Raw genomic sequence first — 19,932 nt, 5'->3', positions numbered from 1 at the left:
TCTATTTAAAAAAAAAAAAAAAAAAAAAAAAAAACACACACACACGAGCTGTGACTTATCACAGAAACTTTTAGGCTGATCGAGTCAAAGTGCTGACAAGAGATAAGAAAACAAATTTTAAAATGGTGGTTACGAACCTATAGGAGAGCATTTATATTATGTTTAACCCTTTCACTGCTTTAATCTCTAATCATAGCTTTAATCTTCCATGTTTCGCAAACACAATTTGATTGATTCCTTGTTACTTCAACAGGCCAAGTGTTAGGAGTCTTAATGTTCAATGTGTACTGAGAGTCTGCGTTTCCCGGGACAGTGCTGCCTGTTTTAGGCTCTCGGATGGGAGATCCCAGTCTGCTCCAGCTCTGCAATGACAGACATGTGTTTGAAATCAGCAGGCTTGTGGTTGAACAGCTCCACTAAATGGAAGGTCTCTTGGTGCTGTGTGCCATAGAACAACTGCACCTGATTGGCGAGGCACTGGGCCTTGGTTACGTCCTGTGGGAAGAAAAAATGAATAAACCTGTTGTTAAAATGTTACTCCGCTGACAGCAATAAGAAAGAAAGAGTAACAAGTTTTTAAAATCTTAAAAAGGACTTGGTAACCCCAGTCACTATTTCAAGAACAGCAGGAGCAGAGGACACTGATTTGATACTTATGACAGAATAGACAACACTATTTATTAATTGTTTAGACTATATCCACTCACTAACAACATACTATAGTCACTACACTATATTAATTTGACCATCCGAAAGGCTCGTACTATGGGTACCTAGAACAGTCGACTAGAAAAGTGATAGACTATCTCAGAAAGTGGCAGTTGACATAATTGTGAAACATATGGTGCGGTTGTGGTTGCAATCCATTCCATTTAAATAATATTTTAGAACATTAAAATACTTTTGCAGTAATATGAACAAACAGCAAAGTGTGAAACAGTATGTTCCGAAAAAAATCAACTACCTTGAAACTATACTTAAAATCGGTCACTCTCAATTTCATTTTTTTTAAAATTGTGTGTTAGACATATCTTATTACTGCTACTAACAGGCACTGAATGTTCCTTATAATCTCAGAATCGATTAATTACCAATGTTTCTATTTCTCAATTACTCTTATCCCAACTGTTTTTTTTTCTTCTTTTGTAATGTGTTTAAATGATGAGTTTATCTGAACTACGTATTTGTGTTTTGTATCAGAAGCCCCTTGTAAAATGAGGCTTCGGTGCTTTCCTGGTTAAATAAATAATAACGAACGAATCTGACTGTGTTGAACTACATTTTAAATGATGTGGTTTACTAAAATCGTACAAACACAGCAATATAGTTCTCAGGGCCATATCTAAAAAGGCCAGTAATAGTGTTGCTGTTGTAACTTCAGCTGTTTCAACTCTTACAATGATACTGCAAGTAGAAAACAACACCTTTTGCTTAGATTACACTTGGGCAGTTCTACACCCACAGTATTTGAGAGGCACTGGAATATGTGATAAATCAAATGACAATCAACACAATTCTGTTCCCTGGTTGACTGATGCATAGCATACTATAAGCACTACTCTGTATTTCATACAACATGAACATTTTGTTTCCATCTAATAGAAATGATACATGTCTAGTGACATACAACCTATTGCATTGAACAGGAAAGGTGCCCTTTCCCAACCCTGAGGTGTACAGTATGATGGGCCCTGGTCTGTTAGCTGGTTCGCTTCACAATATTTATTGCATACCTGCAGGCGGTGATTATCTGCTGGTATAGAACACCATTTGTGCTTTTCCATTGTGCCCACTTTAATATTTCCACCTCCATGGTGGTCCCACCTGCTTTTAATAAAAAAAAAACGACAGTTTTCTTACCAGGAATTTGTGGTCCATTTCTGCTGCCATGAGAACGATGCCTTTGTCCTTCTGAAGTTCAGGGTAGTGATAGAGAATCAGCTGGCTAGGAGCATTTTGCCCTATTGTCTGGAATGCAGGAAAACAGTATTCAGTCAGGACAACTCTGCAAGATTTAAAAGTAACATATTAACTAAGAACAAATTAATTTTATATATATATATATATATATATATATATATATATATATATATATATATATATATATATATATATATATATATATATATATATATAGACATACACACACACACACACACACACACAGTACTGTGCAAAAGTTTTAAGCAGGTGTGAAAAAAAAGCTGTAAAGTAAGAATGCTTTCAAAAATAGACATGTTAATAGTTTATCAATTAACAAAATGCAAAGTGAGTGAACAGAAGAAAAATCTACATCAAATCAATATTTGGTGTGACCACCCTTTGCCTTCAAAACAGCATCAATTCTTCTAGATACACTTGCACACAGTTTTTGAAGGAACTCAGCAGGTAGGTTGGCCCAAACATCTTGGAGAACTAACCACAGTTGTTCTGTGGATTTAGGCAGCCTCAGTTGCTTTCTCTCTCTTCATGTACTCCCAGACAGACTTGATGATGTTGGGATCAGGGCTCTGTAGGGGCCATAACATCACTTCCAGGACTCCTTGTTCTTCTTTACGCTGAAGATAGTTTCGCTGTATGTTTGGGGTCATTGTCATGCTGCATGATGGATAAGTATCTGCCTGTACTTCTCAGCATTGAGGAGACCATTAATTTTGACCAAATCCCCAACTCCATTTGCAGAAATGCAGCCCCAAACTTGCAAGGAACCTCCACCATGCTTCACTATTGCCTGCAGACACTCAGTCGTGTACCGCTCTCCAGCCCTTTGGTGAACAAACTGCCTTCTGCTACAGCCCAATTCTCAGCATTGAGGAGACCATTAATTTTGACCAAATCCCCAACTCCATTTGCAGAAATGCAGCCCCAAACTTGCAAGGAACCTCCACCATGCTTCACTATTGCCTGCAGACACTCAGTCGTGTACCGCTCTCCAGCCCTTTGGTGAACAAACTGCCTTCTGCTACAGCCAAATATTTCAAATTTTGACTCATCAGTCCAGAGCACCTGCTGCCATTTTTCTGCACCCCAGTTCCTGTGTTTTCATGCATAGTTGAGTCGCTTGGCCTTGTTTCCACGTCGGAGGTATGGCTTTTTGGCCGCAAGTCTTCCATGAAGGCCACTTCTGACCAGACTTATCCGGACAGTAGATGGGTATACCAGGGTCCCACTGTTTTCCTCCAATTCTGAGCTGATGGCATTGCTGGGCATCTTCCGATTGCAAAGGGAAGTAAGCATGATGTGTCTTTCATCTGCAGCAGTAAGTTTCCTTGGTCGACCACTGTGATTACGGTCCTCAACGTTGCCCGTTTCTTTGTGCTTCTTCAAAAGAGCTTGGACAGCACATCTGGAAACCCCTGTCTGCCTTGAAATTTCTGCCTGGGAGAGACCTTGCTGATGCAGTATAACTGCCTTGTGTCTTGTTGCTGTGCTCAGTCTTGCCATGGTGTATGACTTTTGACAGTAAACTGTCTTCAGCAACCTCACCTTTTTATCTGAGTTTGGCTCTTCCTCACCCAGTTTTATTCCTCCTACACAGCTGTTTCTGTCAGTTAATTAATGTGTTTCAACCTACATATCAAATTGATGATCATTAGCACCTGGTTGGTATATTTGTTTAATCATACACCTGACTATATGCCTACAAAATCCCTGACTTTGTGCAAGTGTACCTAGAAGAATTGATGCTGTTTTGAAGGCAAAGGGTGGTCACACCAAATATGGATTTGATTTAGATTTTTCTTCTGCTCACTCACTTTGCATTTAGTTAACTGATAAATATAATCTATTAACATGTCTATTTTTGAAAGCATTCTTACTTTACAGCATTTTTTCACACATGCCTAAAACTTTTGCACAGTAGTCAGTGTGTGTAATTTTATATATATATATATATATATATATATATATATACACACACACACATATATATACATATATATATGTATGTGTGTGTGTGTGTGTGTGTGTGTGTGTGTGTGTGTGTATATAATGAGAGAAGGCCATTTGTCCCAGTTATGCTTGTCTGGTTCTTTTAGCCAATTGATCTTTTCCACAGTACAACCAAGCTGCGCGGGGGAGCTGCACCGAGACAGCCTGGTTGTTTTTACTCTGCAGAGCCCCAGCCATGCAGCAGATGTCACAAACCATGAACGTCTCAAGTCGCACGGAAATGATGTGGTATTAAGAGGCACTGTATTGAGTTGTGAACTGCGGAGGTTATAGTTGTGTTTTTTTGGTTTTGTTCTTTATATACAGTGGCTTGTGAAAGTATTCACCCCCCTTGGCATTTTTCCTATTTTGTTGCCTTACAACCTGGAATTAAAATTGATTTTTATTTGGATTTCATGTAATGGACATACACAAAATAGTCCAAATTGGTGAAGTGTGAATTGGTGAATATAAAATATAAATAAAAAAAAATTCTAAAAAATAAATAACGGAAAAGTGGTGCGTGCATATGTATTCACCCCCTTTGCTATTAAGTTTCTCAGTATCTGAGTGATCTCAGTATATATACACCTGTTCTGAAAGGCCCCAGAGTCTGCAACACCACTAACCAAGAGGCACCACCAAGCAAGCGGCACCATGAAGACCAAGGAGCTCTCCAAACAGGTCAGGGACAAAGTTGTGGAGAAGTACAGATCAGGGTTGGGTTATAAAAAAATATCCGAAACTTTGAACATCCCACGGAGCACCATTAAAGCCATTATTAAAAAATGGAAAGAATATGGCACCACAACAAACCTGGCAAGAGAGGGCCGCCCACCAAAACTCACGGACCAGGCAAGGAGGGCATTAATCAGAGAGGCAACAAAGAGACCAAAGATAACCCTTAAGGAGCTGCAAAGCTCCACAGCGGAGATTGGAGTATCTGTCCATAGGACCACTTTAAGCCGTACACGCCACAGAGCTGGGCTTTACAGAAGAGTGGCCAGAAAAAAGCCATTGCTCAAAGAAAAAAATAAGCAAACACATTTGGAGTTCGCCAAAAGGCATGTGGGAGACTGCCCAACCATATGGAAGAAGGTACTCTGGTCAGATGAGACTAAAATTGAGCTTTTTGGCCATCAAGGAAAACGCTATGTCTGGCGCAAACCAAACACCTCTCATCACCCGAGAACACCATCCCCACAGTAAAGCATGGTGGTGGCAGCATCATGCTGTGGGTATGTTTTTCATCAGCAGGGACTGGGAATCTGGTCAGAATTGAAAGAATGATGGATGGCGCTAAATACAGGGAAATTCTTGAGGGAAACCTGTTTCAGTCTTCCAGAGATTTGAGACTGGGACGGAGGTTCACCTTCCAGCAGGACAATGACCGTAAGCATACTGCTAAAGCAACACTCGAGTGGTTTAAGGGGAAACATTTAAATGTCTTGGAATGGCCTAGTCAAAGCCCAGACCTCAATCCAATTGAGAATCTGTGGTATGACTTAAACATTGCTGTACACCAGCGGAACCCATCCAACTTAAAGGAGCTGGATCAGTTTTGCCTTGAAGAATGGGCTGGATGTGCCAAGTTTATAGATACATACCCCAAGAGACTTGCAGCTGTAATTACTGCAAAAGGTGGCTCTACAAAGTACTGACTTTGGGGGGGTGAATAGTTATGCACGCTCAAGTTTTCTGTTTTTTTGTCTTATTTCTTGTTTGTTTCACAATAAAAAATATTTTGCATCTTCAAAGTGGTAGGCATGTTGTGTAAATCAAATGATACAAACCCCCCAAAAATCCATTTTAATTCCAGGTTGTAAGGCAACAAAATAGGAAAAATGCCAAGGGGGGGGGTCAATACTTTCGCAAGCCACTGTATTAGGGGCCGTCCAAAAAAAATTCTAAAAAGCATTACAAAGCATATGATGAGAGGCGAGGGCTGGTGTGGTAGGAGTGGGGGGTGGAGGCAGTCTATGTTTTTTGACAATTTTTTTTTTTTTTTTTTTTTTTTTTTTTATTTAGTAGGGATGGAAATTTAACGTTTAAGAAGTATAAGTAGTTGAACGTTAAATAATATACTAGATGTATAACTGGTCACATGACAAATTGTCTCCAAGTAGTTTTTCCAATTGGTGCAACAGAATGATTGACACTGGGGCAGGTTTAATTCTGGGTCGATCTGGCGCTTCACTGGTACACTATGTGTTCATGCTGTACTGGGCTTGGTATGGTTCAGTCCACATGGGGTAAGAAAGGTGTTTTTTTCGGACGTTTGTTATGTATTTTTAATAAAATTGCATCTCTAAAACAAAGGAACGAGGCAAAGTCACGTTTGGAATTATTTTGAGGAACCGGATGAGAAAACCGTGGTATGTAAATAATTATGCCAAACAAAATTGCTGTACCACTAAAACACAAGTTCAATGCTTCACTATTTGAAATGAAAACATTCAGAATTACTGTAGATGGAGTTTTGTATTTAATATATAACTTATTTCCCCTTAACAGTGTGGAGTAAGGTGTGTAGATAAGTGGAAAAAAAATCCTCATTGAAATGCATGAAACTCAGAGGCACTGACACAACAAAATGTGAAAAAAGTTCAAGGGGGTGTAGACTTTCTACAGGCACTCATAAAATATATAAAATAGCTTTTGTTCATTCACTTTGTGCCCACAGGGCCAGGTACATCTCAATAGCACAGTACAAATACAAAGAGAAAAGAAAAATAATAAAACAAACTCTTTTAAAAAGACCAAATTCCCATTGTTTTTTTTTTTTCGGATTCTATTAATTTTTAGCACTGCATGCAGGACAGCTGCTATAATATTGTTAATCAACTAATGCCCATAAATTAACTGACCAAAAATCTGAATCAAGTGACAGCACTAATTTCAATATATACTTTGGTGTGCATGTTTTTATTTATTTATTTATTTATTTATTTAACTGTAGTTCAGTCTCTTAATTAGGGGTTCTTTGCATGGAAAACACTAACCAGGGCTGTCAGTATACATCATAAGGTCATAATGTAATATAAAGAGTGTGTGTGTGTGTGTGTGTGTGTGTGTGCGTGTGTAGACATGGTTAAACGCGACACCTGCACAACATTTAAACGGTCATAAAAATGTACCAGAAGCACATCCCAATTATTTAGCTTCTTATTAAGCTTGAAGCTTGATTTAACAAAATTTTAATTTTCCAATTATAAAATGAAGATTTTTTTTTTTTCTTCAATTTCAGGAAGCATTCTAAAAATGTTATCGTCAGCGTCACACAAAGCCTTTCTGAATTCTGTATGTTCCAGCCTGTGCTCTACGCTGTCCACAGTCGGCATGTGTTCAAAGGATACGGGTAAAGACCTGTGTGCAATCGTGATCATTCTTTATTCTTCACTTTTCTTTTGTCATCAAGCCCATTTCAGCATTTCCTTTACCCAGCATAGAAACTAGAATGAAAAATAATAAAGCAGATGGCTAAACACCATATATTGGTGTGAGGAGCTGGATTAGACTAGTTGTATATTGGTGCGAGGAGCTGGATTAGACTAGTTGTATGTTGGTGTGAGGAGCTGGAATATACTAGTTGTATATCACTTCATTTAGAGTCTCCCTGTGCTGGGTAAAGCATGTCTTTCTTTAACTAATGCTGAAGTGTTTATCACCTGCCCCACAGTTTAAAGTAGGATGACACAGAAGGATTACTTTTGCATTTATCAGAAGACAATGTTGCCAGGTACCTCCAAATGTAGTCTGCATTCAGCGGAGAAGCCCCTAAATAAGTTAAGAACATTAACAAAACAGATCTGAATGTGTTACATGTTTTATTTTTTTTATTGGTATTGTGAATTTCATATTCTCCAGGCAAGCTCAAAAGACAGGTAAAGGCAACTAAAGCAAAATGCAAATAAATGAAATGAATTAGTGTAAACTCACCTGAACGTTGATGAGGGAAGTGAAATGCAGCTCATTGCCTGACCACTGACCCACAAAAAACTCATAACCCTCCTCCTGTGGCAGAGCATATAGGAACTGTGGAGAAGAGCAGAAACACTGTTCAAACAACAGGAACCACAACACAACTGTGCCATCTACTGGCCATAAACTGCACATCCACTCCAAACCACAATCATGCACCATATATAAAGGGCTGAGGCGTTTACCTGATACAATCTAATTTTTAACAACACAACAACCCTTCTTTCTTGCCAATAACCAGTCAGCTGATCCCTGACTGACTGACATGCTTCCAGCTAATAACATGCTTTGAACCTAAAGGCACTGCTGAGGTGAAAAAGCAACAAACTGACTTTCTGGAGGGCAAGGCAAGCCAGCTTGGGAACTTCTATTAACCACGTGTACCCAGATGTCCGTTTTAAAATAAAATGGGTTTAATTTTTTTTTTTTTTTTTTTTAAATGCACAATTAAAACCTCCATAGCTAATGTAAAGAACCCCTAAAGGGCCACGGTGTACATTTTAAAATAAGGTTAATATCTCTTATCTACAGCACACAACTGGTGTTCTCGGTCAAAAGGTTAGGAGACAATCACTACATTTGAGACTAAATAGAAGGCAAAACTTAAAATCAAAAGATTTCATTACGTGATTAGGTATACCCTTTATATTTTTTGCAAATAGAACAAAACTTAAAAAGAATATGATTAACATTACATTTCAGTTTATCTAGCAATTTTTCAATTCATTCCATGTCACCAGTAAGCAAACACATATATCTAGATAGATAGATGAAAAGAGAAGTAAACAAGTTTAGAGGTGTAAACATTTCTGAAGAATTTCAGGACGTTTCAGACACTATGTCCTCCTTGAGCTGTGTGAAGTAAACGCTCTGAAATTCTTTGAGTACGTTATTTCCGTACTCTCTGAACACAAGCCTTCTTTTACACATTACGGTGGCTCGTTGAGTGCAACAAAAACAAACACAAAAGAACCTTTGTTATGTTGAGATCTCGAGAAATGATCTCGTGATCGAGAACCATTTTGTGAGGTCGTGCGCACAAGATACTAACCTAATTTTGTGATTTACACCATGCCCTTTTAGGAGTTCTGTTCTGATGGAAGTGAAAAATAAGATTTATGGAATTATTTTGAAGGCTACAATTAATTCAAGAGGATTCTAAATCATAAAGGATAGCTAAAGGTTGGACTGGACAATCGTTAGCAATGTCCAAAAAAATTTATTTTTGGCTCTACCAAATGTATGAATTCACAATAGGGGCTTTAATCTTGATATGTTCTACTGATCATCCGATCTACGATCGATCAAACACACACACCTGTTTGCTAGTGATATGAAATTGTATTTAAATGACAATTACATGTACACTGTGACAATCTGACATTTTCTTTTTTCAAGAACGTAAATTACCAGCAGCACTACAACCTAAAATACTGTATTTAACTGATCCGTTTTAGTATAAAGTAAGCTTTCAAGTTTAGGAATAACACAAGGTAACTTACTGTAATTTACTGAGTGTTTTTTTTTTAAATTTCAGTTAGCTGCAGAAAAAGTATGAATATAGCTGTTAATTTTCTGATAAATCAGTTTACTTGCAACAAAACTGTAGTATTGTCGTGAAAGGAAAGCATCGATGAGCAAATGTTGCAAGTTGCAATCTTTTTTTTTCATTCCGAGACATTGTGAAATAGTGGGTATACCTTCTAGTTGCCCTTTTGCCAAGGTCTTTAAAAGAACCCTCCGCCACTTTTCAAGATTTCTTTTTTGCACGAGACTATATCGATCAATTATTTTTTCATCGATCATAGCTCACAGTTGTGATTAATCATTCATCAACTAAAAAAGTATAGCAAGTCAAAACATATTTTATTCTGTTTTAGAAAAATACACCCTACTTACAGTGGGACAGTTCTTTCCTCTGTTGGACATCGTTTCAAACTTTTCTCCCTGAGAAACGAGAGAGAAATACAATAAAATTCTTGGTTGCATAGACCACAGTACATTCCGTGAGCAGGCTTGGTTAGCTCAATAGATTAATACAATACGCTTTTAATACTGGGTTCAAATCAAGCACGTGAAATTACTCTGACGTTTTAGGCCAACAACCGGTAAGTGTCAGGAGCCATTTGCTTTAACATTTTTACACGCCTTCTTCCTTACAGATCACTGACTCGATCATTGTCCCCTCTATAAATATATGCAGCAACTTATATTCTGCGGTAAAGAGTGAATATTTCTCTTACCGGATCTCATTTTGTAATCTGCCTTGCGTTCATTCAAATCCAATGCCAGTATTTCATTGTTCCAAATTTCATCACGTTGCTAAGCTGATGCAGAGCTTGATCTCAGGAAGGTGCTTATCTAAATCCAGCTATTTCTTGTGGGCTTAGCATACTTTCTTTTACACACATTGCAGTAGGTACAGGAAAAGAAAACTCCATGAACGTTCCCAACTGAGGCACATTGTTGGGGCTCTTGTGTTATTCAGTCTCATTCTCATTTGTGGAACAGCTATAGCACTCCCTGATCGTTTTGTGGAGTATCCATCTATGTATCTACTTATTACCAACGCAGATTTCTAATGCTGAGCAGTCTGATTGTATAGAGTTGACAACGTTTGCAGAACTCACAAGATAAAAAGCCTTAAATTAACTTCATACTTTGTAACAAAGTTTTGTATTTTTCTATTCTTAGAAAGTCAATCAACTTACAGGAATAATTGCACAAATGGTGTCCTTAGTGGCAAAATAGTGCATCCATATCTGTAAAAAAGAAGCAGCATTTCAATTGAATTCCTTTGCCTTACAAAAGACTATGGTAGGCCCCCACCCCACCTCTGTATGTAATGTTATTGGTCAAATAAATTATAATTAACATTGCTGTCTTATTTATTAGTCCTTTTTGTAAATCTGACAAAACAAGTATACTTGACAAAGAAGTCTTAAAAGCGGTTTCTACAGCTGCATCGTCTGTTGGGAAACACAAACAGACCATGTTGGTTGGTACGAGTGTGCAGTGGAAACTATAACCAAAGTATAACCTCCACAGCTTTTTTTCCCCAGAGAATACGCACCTGGCCTATTTCTTCTGCTGTCTTCTCTTTGACCATATCTACATTAAGGATGGATCCCAAAGTCTGAAAACATTGCAAAAAAAAAAGAGATAGGTGTTAAGGGTTTTTGATTAACAGGTAAATGCATAGTTTCAAAGACCCAATTGGCTCTAATCTTTGAGTACAATTAAGATGTTTTCATGAACCACATAACCCGGGTACGTGCTTGAGTTGCCCTCCCACACCTCCGTTTCCTTGTTTTTTAATTACAAGAGTTGTAAAAACCCCAGCGCTTGTGGACTTTGCTGAACCGCTTCAAGACAGGGCAGGGTCAATGTGCTGCCAACCTCGTTCGCTGGGGTCAAGCCACCGACCCTTCCTGCAGCTGTGGAGCCCGACAAACCATGTCACACATCGTCGACGACTGCCCACTGACCAAGTTCCCCGGTGGACTGCCAGCTTTGCACCTTGCTGATGATGATGCCGTTCAATGGCTTGGCACGACACGCATACGATAGAAGACTTGAGTTGTCTCCCAATTTGGGCGGGAGCCCCAATTCTCTGGTCCGACTGCACTCTAAATTCTAAAGTCCGAATTCGAGCTTGGAGGAAACGGCATCACTAGATGTCAATCAAAAATGTTGTCGGGGCAGGAACATGCCGTATAACGGGACATTTTGGCTTGTATTAAATTCGGCAGATTTTCTACCTTGGTGGATTTTGAATCGCCGTTTTTCACTTAGCACAGTCCCAAAGAAATATGCAACACAGTTTTGCAATTACACTTTTAATTCCAAAAAGATTCAAATAAATGTTTACTTAAATGATACCAGTCAGCTGAAACGGTAACTTGTTATACTAACATCTATAAACAGGGGTGGCCAAACTTCCTGACCCTACAACCCGCATACCAAAATCTTCATATGGCAGAGAGCCGCAAGACACATACTGTAAAACATGTTTGCGAGCAATAGTTTTAATTCTTTCCAAAAGCTGAATTTTGCATTACTCTGTAGTTGTTCACCTCTTGACATTAAATGGTAACAAAGCACACAAGAACAAGGGAGAACATTGGAGAGCCTAACACAGTTTGTGTGATTTTTTATTGTATTGTAGATCTGCAGTTTAAGATTTGAATGTAACACTATGGTGCGTTTCCATTATTTCCGTTTATACTGTATGAATTACGTACTTAAATAAAATATATTCAGTTATTATGAAGCAAAATACAATAACTGCCCTGATTTCACCAAAAACACCACAGGAAAAAAAAAAGGAAAAAGAAAAAAAGGAAAAAAAAGCAGCTTTTTGTTTTGTATGACTGCTAAGGGTATTAAAATATTTCTGAGAGCTTTGCGGATGATAAATGCAGTACATTACCTGCTCATGACGAGATACAAGATATATAAATATAATAATTTTAGACCTGTAGATTCACATACTCCTCACCATAACACTGCTAGTTACTGCTGGATGCCTTGTGGTTATCCATCTTGGATGTGAGCAGATATGCCGTCAGGGCGGTATGGAGGAGTTCTGTCCTTATTGACCAACACCCCACAGAACAGTGTTTCGCTTTCATGAACTTGAGCATGGAGTAAAGAGACTCGCAGTAGCATGTTGTGCTGAATATTGATATGAGTTGCACGGTTGTCAGTTGCACCATCTTTAGACACCCATCCTCCTGGAGTTCCAGTGGTTCCATTTTCACAGCAGATGTGTTTGTTACCAAAGGTCTGGGGATCGGACAGCCGTCGTTGACCACATCAACCATGAATGGATTCACCAGAAAGCAGGGTTTCAACTTTGCAAGTCTTCAAATCTGTGACAAAAGTCATCCAGCAGTCCTTGCAATTTGCTGTTATATTCCTCAAGTTTCTGCTCTTCTACTTTGATTTCAGGGAATATTTTTTCCATATTATTGAGGCAAGGAAAGTGGTTAAAGTGTCTCGACTTTAAGTTCCTCTACAGAAGCTTCAGCTTGTTCTGGAAACTGAAGACTGTCTGAGTAAGGTCAGAAATGAACTAACCCTGTCCCTGGAGTGCCAGGTTTAGAGATTGCAGGTGCTGCATAACATCGGTGAGACATGCCAGGTCTGCCAACCACTGTGGATCCTCCAGTTGTGGACAGGACTTTCCCTTTTTTTTTTTTCAAGGCACACCTTGATTGGCTCCAGCAGTTCCACAAACCTTTAAGACATTGCTGGTTGATAGGCACCTCACCACACAGAAGAAGGAGACGTCATCGGGTTTATCTTCAAGATCACTTCAAGATCTAGCTCTTTTATGACATTTAATTGTCTACGAGTTTTCCAGTCCGTGCAGATGAAATTGACAATTGGCAACACTAACAAGTTTGTCCAAGGGAACACCGGTATTCTCCGGTGCGCTATCCAGTGCGTTCTTAGTGTCAACACCGCGGGTTGTTTCTTTCAAAGCCACCAAGTCCAACACTCTTTCACATTCATAATGGCTGAAACATAGCGAGAAAATATTGTTAGTTGTGGTTTGACTTCGATGTCCGTGGACTCATCAAGTGCTGAGCTTGATGAGTCTTCGTTGCAACATCAGCACAGATGCACCTCTCCGTAGCGTGCCTTGAAGATGGGATCTGGCTTACTAGTCGTTGAAGTTTCTTGTTATCTGGATTCAAAATTGCCACCACTTCTGCAATGGTCTTTTTAATAAATTCTCCTTCAAAATAAGGCACGAGCAATATTCCATGCAACAACAAAACTGTTTTCACTCGTTACATCAGCTTCTTTACTGAATGCTGAAAGAGCATCTGCTGACTACAGGTGAGATTTTAAAGAGGCCTGCTTGTTTCTCCTCAAGTCTGATCCAGAAGAATATTCAAATGAAAATGTTTCATAACGATGTTTCACGTTGCTCGCCTTGTAACCTGCAAGTGATTTGTTGCAGAGGAGACACAGAGGTTTACCTCTGTTTTCTGTGAAAGGAAACTCTTCCTCCCATTCTGGCTTAAAGCCTCGGTTTTCATCCTCATACTGCTGCTTATTACTCATGGAGGGTTTGCTAAATGCCATTGTCCCCACGAAACGAATGAGCATTTAATTTAAGCACTTAAACTTACTGTGCTTTCAATTGCACAACTGGCTTTTACTCAAAGTGAAAGCAAAATACGCATGTGCCAGTGCGCGGTGTCGAAGACCATCAAGTGACCAAATGTCCTTGCATCCAGGCTCAAAGAGACAGAAGAGGTGAGAGAATAAAGAATAAACACGAATGAATACAGGAGAACCAAAATAATAAACTTGTTTATTTGTACTTGTTTTCTCTTTCGCGTTTGTTTATTATGCAGTTCATTCGAGCCGAAGTGTGCGTCACCCAGCATTTCACCTGAGCCGCACCTGAACTGCAAAAGAGCCGCATGTGGCTCGCGAGCTGCATTTTCGCCACCTCTGATCTATAATGTCACTGCAGCAACTCAGAGAACAACAAAAAAGGCCTTCTAATCAATTAGATTATCAAGCACTGGTAAAATCAGCTCAGTTTTATATGGTGCAAAACTAACTAACTTTAACGTTTTTGTTTTGTTTATGGACTTTGCGAGACCCCTCACGGTGAGTGTCTTTAGTAATATCTACAATGTATCGACAATAACAATCAACCATTTTGTTACAGACTTTCTAACAAGTTTGGCATAAACAATTTTGTCTGTTTCTTAATTAAACCCTTGTAAAAAAAAAAAAAAAAAAAAAAAGTAACACGAAAAATGCTTAACAAAAAACGGTCTTACTACAGTAGCAGGTGCAGTTTAAAATGCCTCTGGGTTTCTGATCACATCAGATCACTTCCAGATTTTTTTTAATCCTTTGATGGAAATGTCCAGTCTACTTTTAATGTTTTCAAACAAACTGGCTTCATCACATCTGGCACATAATTTCCCATGTCCAGTGCTTCTTACCCTGTTTTGCATACCAGTCTGCCAGACGTATATACACTGCACGTATCAAATGCGAATGAATATCTAGATGGATTTATCTTTTAAATAACTGACAATTTGACTGTAATACCGTTTGCAGCAAATGCAGATCTTGACCATTAACTTACAAGTATTTCCTCACGTGATAAATCGGGTAACTCAGAAATATCTCCTTTTTCACCAACTCGAGCTGTCCATCAACTTGAGTTCTGGGGGAATTCAGACCAATTAGAGCGCACGTGAGTCGACTCATGTTGGCTGTCCATGGAAATGAGGTATAAAAGCAAGTAAGGCGGTCCTAGATTTATATTTTTCATCTTATCAGAACAAAATTGCTGATATTTCAATACCCAACATTATACCTAAAGAAGTCACCTGAAGAAAAGCAGAGACTTTGAAAACAGCTTTAGAAGAACTCAAACTCCAAGAAGCCTAACACTTTGGCTCTTCTTTGCAGCAACCAATCACTGCTTTTCCAGTGACAGGCTTCAGTCTGCTGTGTTCACTTTTGTGCCTTGGCGGAGGTGCAGCATTAACATACCTGGAAGGACAGAGTGAGCGATTGCTACACTCAGTAAATTCAACAACAGATAACTAAATTCAGAGCTCACCTTACATTTGAGGTTGTAGGTTGAAACTCAGATTGAAACAAACACTTTTTAATGGTGCAATATAAAACAAACATGTTAGAAATTCAGGATCAATCAGAATCCAGAATTAAAGGGTTTAAAACCAAGCATTAATCACACCCTTAATGAACACTGTGATGGATAACTCGTCTCACCAGGTTGGAGTACCCGGTTTTACAGCTGGATGCAAGTTAGGAAGTGCCTCAGCAAAGGAGGGTAAATCAACATTGTGGCACTGTACACATTCCTCCAAATCCACTAGCCTTGCTTACTGTACCTTGTCTTTGGAAAACCCTCCACTTCCAGATGCCCGTTTGCCAAGGTTTTCTGACTAAAATTGAAAAAATAAAACAGTTAGTCTACAATCAGTGTAATTGCTACTATTATTTTCCTTTCGCGTTTCAGTTTAGTTTACTGGAACTAAATGTTTAGCCAATCAGTTAAACATATGAGAGATATGAGCCATTCAGTGTATCACTCATTTATTTTTGGTGTGTTCCTTAAACAGTTTATTTTATTGTGTATTTTATGAACTATGGGTCACTGTTTTAGCAATGCAGAGTTTAATTATACCATTTCTGAATGTCAGTTTCTATTTAATGGGTCCTTGTGAATTTTGCCCACGCAGTAAATGGAAATGGTACATTTTATTTGAGTTTACTCAGGTAAGATACATAAGAAAACGACAGCGGGTCATTCGGCCCATCTATTTTTGTCCAGTTCCAAGTAGCAAATTGATCTCAAAACTTTGGGTCTAAAGGATCCAATGTATTCTGCCTCAACAACATGAGTAGGTAACCCATTCCATACTCTCACCACTCTGTGTGAAGAAGTGTGTCTTTACCTCTGTATTAAGTCTATCTCTACTTAATTTCCAACATTGTCCTCTGGTCAAGGTTTCCGTACAGCCCTTAAAGAATTGCTTCGGGTTAATCAAGTCAGTTCCTTTTAAGATTTTTAAAGACTTCAGTCATGCCCCCCTAATTTTTCTTTGTTCTAGGCTAAACAGATTCAGTTCTTTCAGCTTATTTTAGTGTAGTGTAAATCTTTACATAAAACCTAACAAGACAGATTTCAATAAGATTGCATGATGAAATGTGAATTTATTAGTCAAAAGTGATGATTCACCGGGTACTAGACCAGATAATGAATGTTAAGTAGTAGCTATTTTTTGCGAGTTGGCTGTATTTATAAATAGATTTTTAGGGTCTTTCTTTGCAGCCAAAACGGTGCCTTCAACCTTTAAAAGAACTGACATTAGAAAATATGCAAATATTTCAAATTCTTCAGAAATATTCAGCGCTGTCTTGTTTGCCTGTGCTGGGTACGGCTACAGTACCCACCTCCTGTTCAACGAGCTTGATAAACTCAGCCTGTTTGGATTGGCCGAGTGGTTGCCTTTTCAACTCCCTTCTCTTCTCCATGCAGGCCTCAAACTCTTGAGGTTTTAACCTGAAACAAATAACAGCAGCAATAGGAAATTTAGCTTAACATACTGCCATACACCTTGGATTCAAGGACCGCTAATGGCGCAACATAACCCATTACACATCTCTGAAAGCTTGTTACTACTGGCTCTCCAGGACCTGTATTTATCAATCTTGCCTTCTGAACCCTGCATGCGCACATTCAAACACAAAGTATGTGACTTATCAACACTGACGTTTGGGTACATTAAGGCGTTTTAAATGCAAATGTCCATGTGCGAACAACATTAGTGATAATCACCTATTACTTAGAAATGTGCCTCATTCAACATTGATAAACCAATATCAATTTGTCCATGTGACAACTTTAAATGTACCTGTACAAACAAATCAAGTCATTTATTCACACTCGACTGATAACTATAGACCAAGATCCTTTGTTTAGTTTTAAATTATTTCTAATGTTTTAGACAAACCACAATGAAGTGGTACACGAGTGACATACATCACACCATGAATGCAAAATTACAACTAGTTAATATCATGCAATAATCTACAACTTGTCAATAAGTCTGTGTTCTTCATTAATGGGCATTGCTTTCAATTCCTTCAGAGTTGTGAGTGAACATTTAGCAGGATTCTTGAACACGTACTGTATGTAGTCACGACTTTTACGACTGGTGTGGGCTTGATCAGGGAAGCACCTGCCAGCTAAACACCTACTTAAGTTTCAGTCCTCTATCAATGCCTGCAAAATCAGCTGTCTTCCTTGACAAGAAACATGGATATGTATATACAGTATGTCTCATCAACAAGCAGACCTATTCCGTCATTTAGCAGTCGTTAAAACTGCCAAAATACCAGTACAAAGTATTCAAAAGCACTAAAAAACAAGCGATGTGTGGCGTTTTTCATGGTCTCATTTCATGTCACATGGCATCAGTCCATTTTCAATCTTAATTATAATCGCTCCCCAGGACCGTCAAAAACATTATTTTAATCAACTTACAGAAACAAGATAAAAAATCTGTTTCATTCTCAGTTCTGTTACTTTGACCTACATAGACACTTCACTCTTAAAGCATTCACCTCCGAAGCTGTGCGATCTTGTCCTCGTATTTGCTATAGAAAGGATTTTCCTCCAGCGTCGGTTCTTTGAGCACAGAGAATGCCCGGAGCTGTAGCGGCGCCAGTCCGGGGATTAAAGGTCGGATTCCCGTGTTCCTGACCGCCAGCATCCCCCGATATATGCAACACATCTGGACCATGGCCGCCGCCATTTTGCTTTCCCCTATGTCGCTCATTAATATTGTTCCGGCTAGCGGGGGTGCGCAAGCAGCACAGAATCATGAGTTCCGGTGAGGACAGAAATGTTCTTCCAAGTTTGAGCGTAAGTGGTGCTATTGTCAAAGTGAACGGTTAACTAGGGTTGCCCCACCTCGATGACACAAAACACTGGCCACTGAGCATTCCCCACCAGCAAAGGGTCCTATTGCCGACATCACTGTGCCCTTGTCACGCGAAATTTGGTCCCTGCCCCCGGAAAATTAAATATTTTCTTCTTCTTATTATTATTTTTTTAAGTACTCTTAAACCCTGAAAAATTACAGTATACGGTTCACAAACATTTCATAAAATAAGTACTGATAGTTAACATTAAAAGATGAACTTTTCATATTTTTCTGATTTTTTTTTTTCTAAACTAACAATAGACAATGGTGTTACCACATATGGTGTGTTCTGGAAAAATGTATAATTTAGTGCTTAGATCTAACTGCCATGTTTTAGATGTAATTGGTGAAGTCTACTAGTATGGCAAACACAATTATTTGATTATTGAATCATTATTTGAAGATATTGTAGCGTGCAAGGGGAAGGCAGCAGAAGGGCTGGTAGGTGACGTAATCACACACGAAGATATAAGCCCGACATACGCTCCTTTGGAAAGCCGTTTCTTTTGTACAGCGGTATCGGCGCTATGGTTTAGTGCGGGGCTTCTCAAACTCGGTCCTGGGGACCCCCTGTGGCTGCTGGTTTTCATTCCAACCGAGCTCTCAATTACTTACCTAGACCCTTAATTGAACTGATAATTTGCTTAAACAGAGCTTTTTACTTGTTCACAAAGAAATTGACACATTAATGGTTGGATAGTTTTGACACAAATGGCGCTCTATAGTGGAAAGTGTGGCGTGCACAGGGAAGGCAGCAGCGGGGCTGGTAGGTGAGGTAATCAAAACCGAAGACATAAACCCGATACTCACTCTTTGCAGTGGAGCCCGTGTTACAGCCTAATTCTCACCCCAGTACTCTTCTGGGAGGGTGAACATCAGCCCGGGCCAATTCTTACCCCAGTACTTTGTACATAGTATAATCGTTTTCATTATACGATAACTAAGGTAATCAGCAGTAGGACATATATTTGTGAATGTACTGTAAAAGATATGAGGAAAAAAAAGACTAAATGTGGACAATATAAGCAACGTTTGTATTTATTCGTTAAGATTTATAACCCTTATAAAAGTTGTCTGTAGTAAAGCATTGTAAAGTGTAATAAAGCTTAGTAAATGCAGTTAAACGGTGTAAAGCCCAGATGTACACAGAAGGTGAAAATATACAAGCTTTCAAGAGCACCTAGGTATGTTATTAATGCATTTCTGATGATGATGATTAGTATTATTACACTATGTAACACAATTTTTGTTCCTGGGTAGTAAGTGTTATTTCCTAATTGCTTATGCCTCAAAAGTATAGAAAATGGCTATTATTCCCCACAAACTTTGTTTTTGTGACCAGGACAGTGATATTTCAAAATATCACTATTTCCAATGGGAAAATGGGCAAATGTGTGTCTTATCGTTCACATAAAGTCAGAAAAAAACAACATATGAATCCAGATTAACATGTATTTATACTAAAGTAATACAAAGATGACTACAAAAGATTTAGAAGTGAGTAGTTTTTCAAAAT

The 19,932-nt window shown here is 38.7% G+C and overlaps 1 protein-coding gene across 1 annotated transcript; it reads right to left on the bottom strand.

Annotated features, from left to right (window-relative positions):
• Positions 1–7: 7 nt before the first annotated feature.
• Positions 8–18,304, bottom strand: atpaf1 (ATP synthase mitochondrial F1 complex assembly factor 1). Its single transcript, XM_041277904.1, has 9 exons — positions 18,055–18,304; positions 16,882–16,990; positions 15,816–15,869; positions 10,985–11,047; positions 10,623–10,673; positions 9,811–9,858; positions 7,870–7,965; positions 1,861–1,968; positions 8–495 (listed from the first exon to the last, which is right to left on the bottom strand). Exons 1-9 carry the CDS (start codon positions 18,267–18,269, stop codon positions 325–327), a joined length of 915 nt encoding a protein of 304 aa, XP_041133838.1. The 5' UTR covers positions 18,270–18,304; the 3' UTR covers positions 8–324.
• Between the last annotated feature and the right edge of the window lie 1,628 nt (positions 18,305–19,932).

This window comes from Polyodon spathula, chromosome 18, assembly GCF_017654505.1.
Source record: "Polyodon spathula isolate WHYD16114869_AA chromosome 18, ASM1765450v1, whole genome shotgun sequence".
Classification (NCBI taxonomy): Eukaryota; Metazoa; Chordata; class Actinopteri; order Acipenseriformes; family Polyodontidae; genus Polyodon; species Polyodon spathula.
This window is presented reverse-complemented; position numbering and strand designations above follow the sequence as displayed.

Excerpts from the sequence above, each read along its gene's own strand:
- atpaf1 (XM_041277904.1), bottom strand. The coding sequence starts at position 18,269 with ATGAGCGACATAGGGGAAAGCAAAATGGCGGCGGCCATGGTCCAGATG. Across the intron at positions 16,991-18,054 it reads AAGATCGCACAGCTTCGGAG|GTTAAAACCTCAAGAGTTTG; the intron begins GTGAATGCTTTA and ends TATTTGTTTCAG. Across the intron at positions 15,870-16,881 it reads TCAAGCTCGTTGAACAGGAG|TCAGAAAACCTTGGCAAACG; the intron begins GTGGGTACTGTA and ends TTTCAATTTTAG.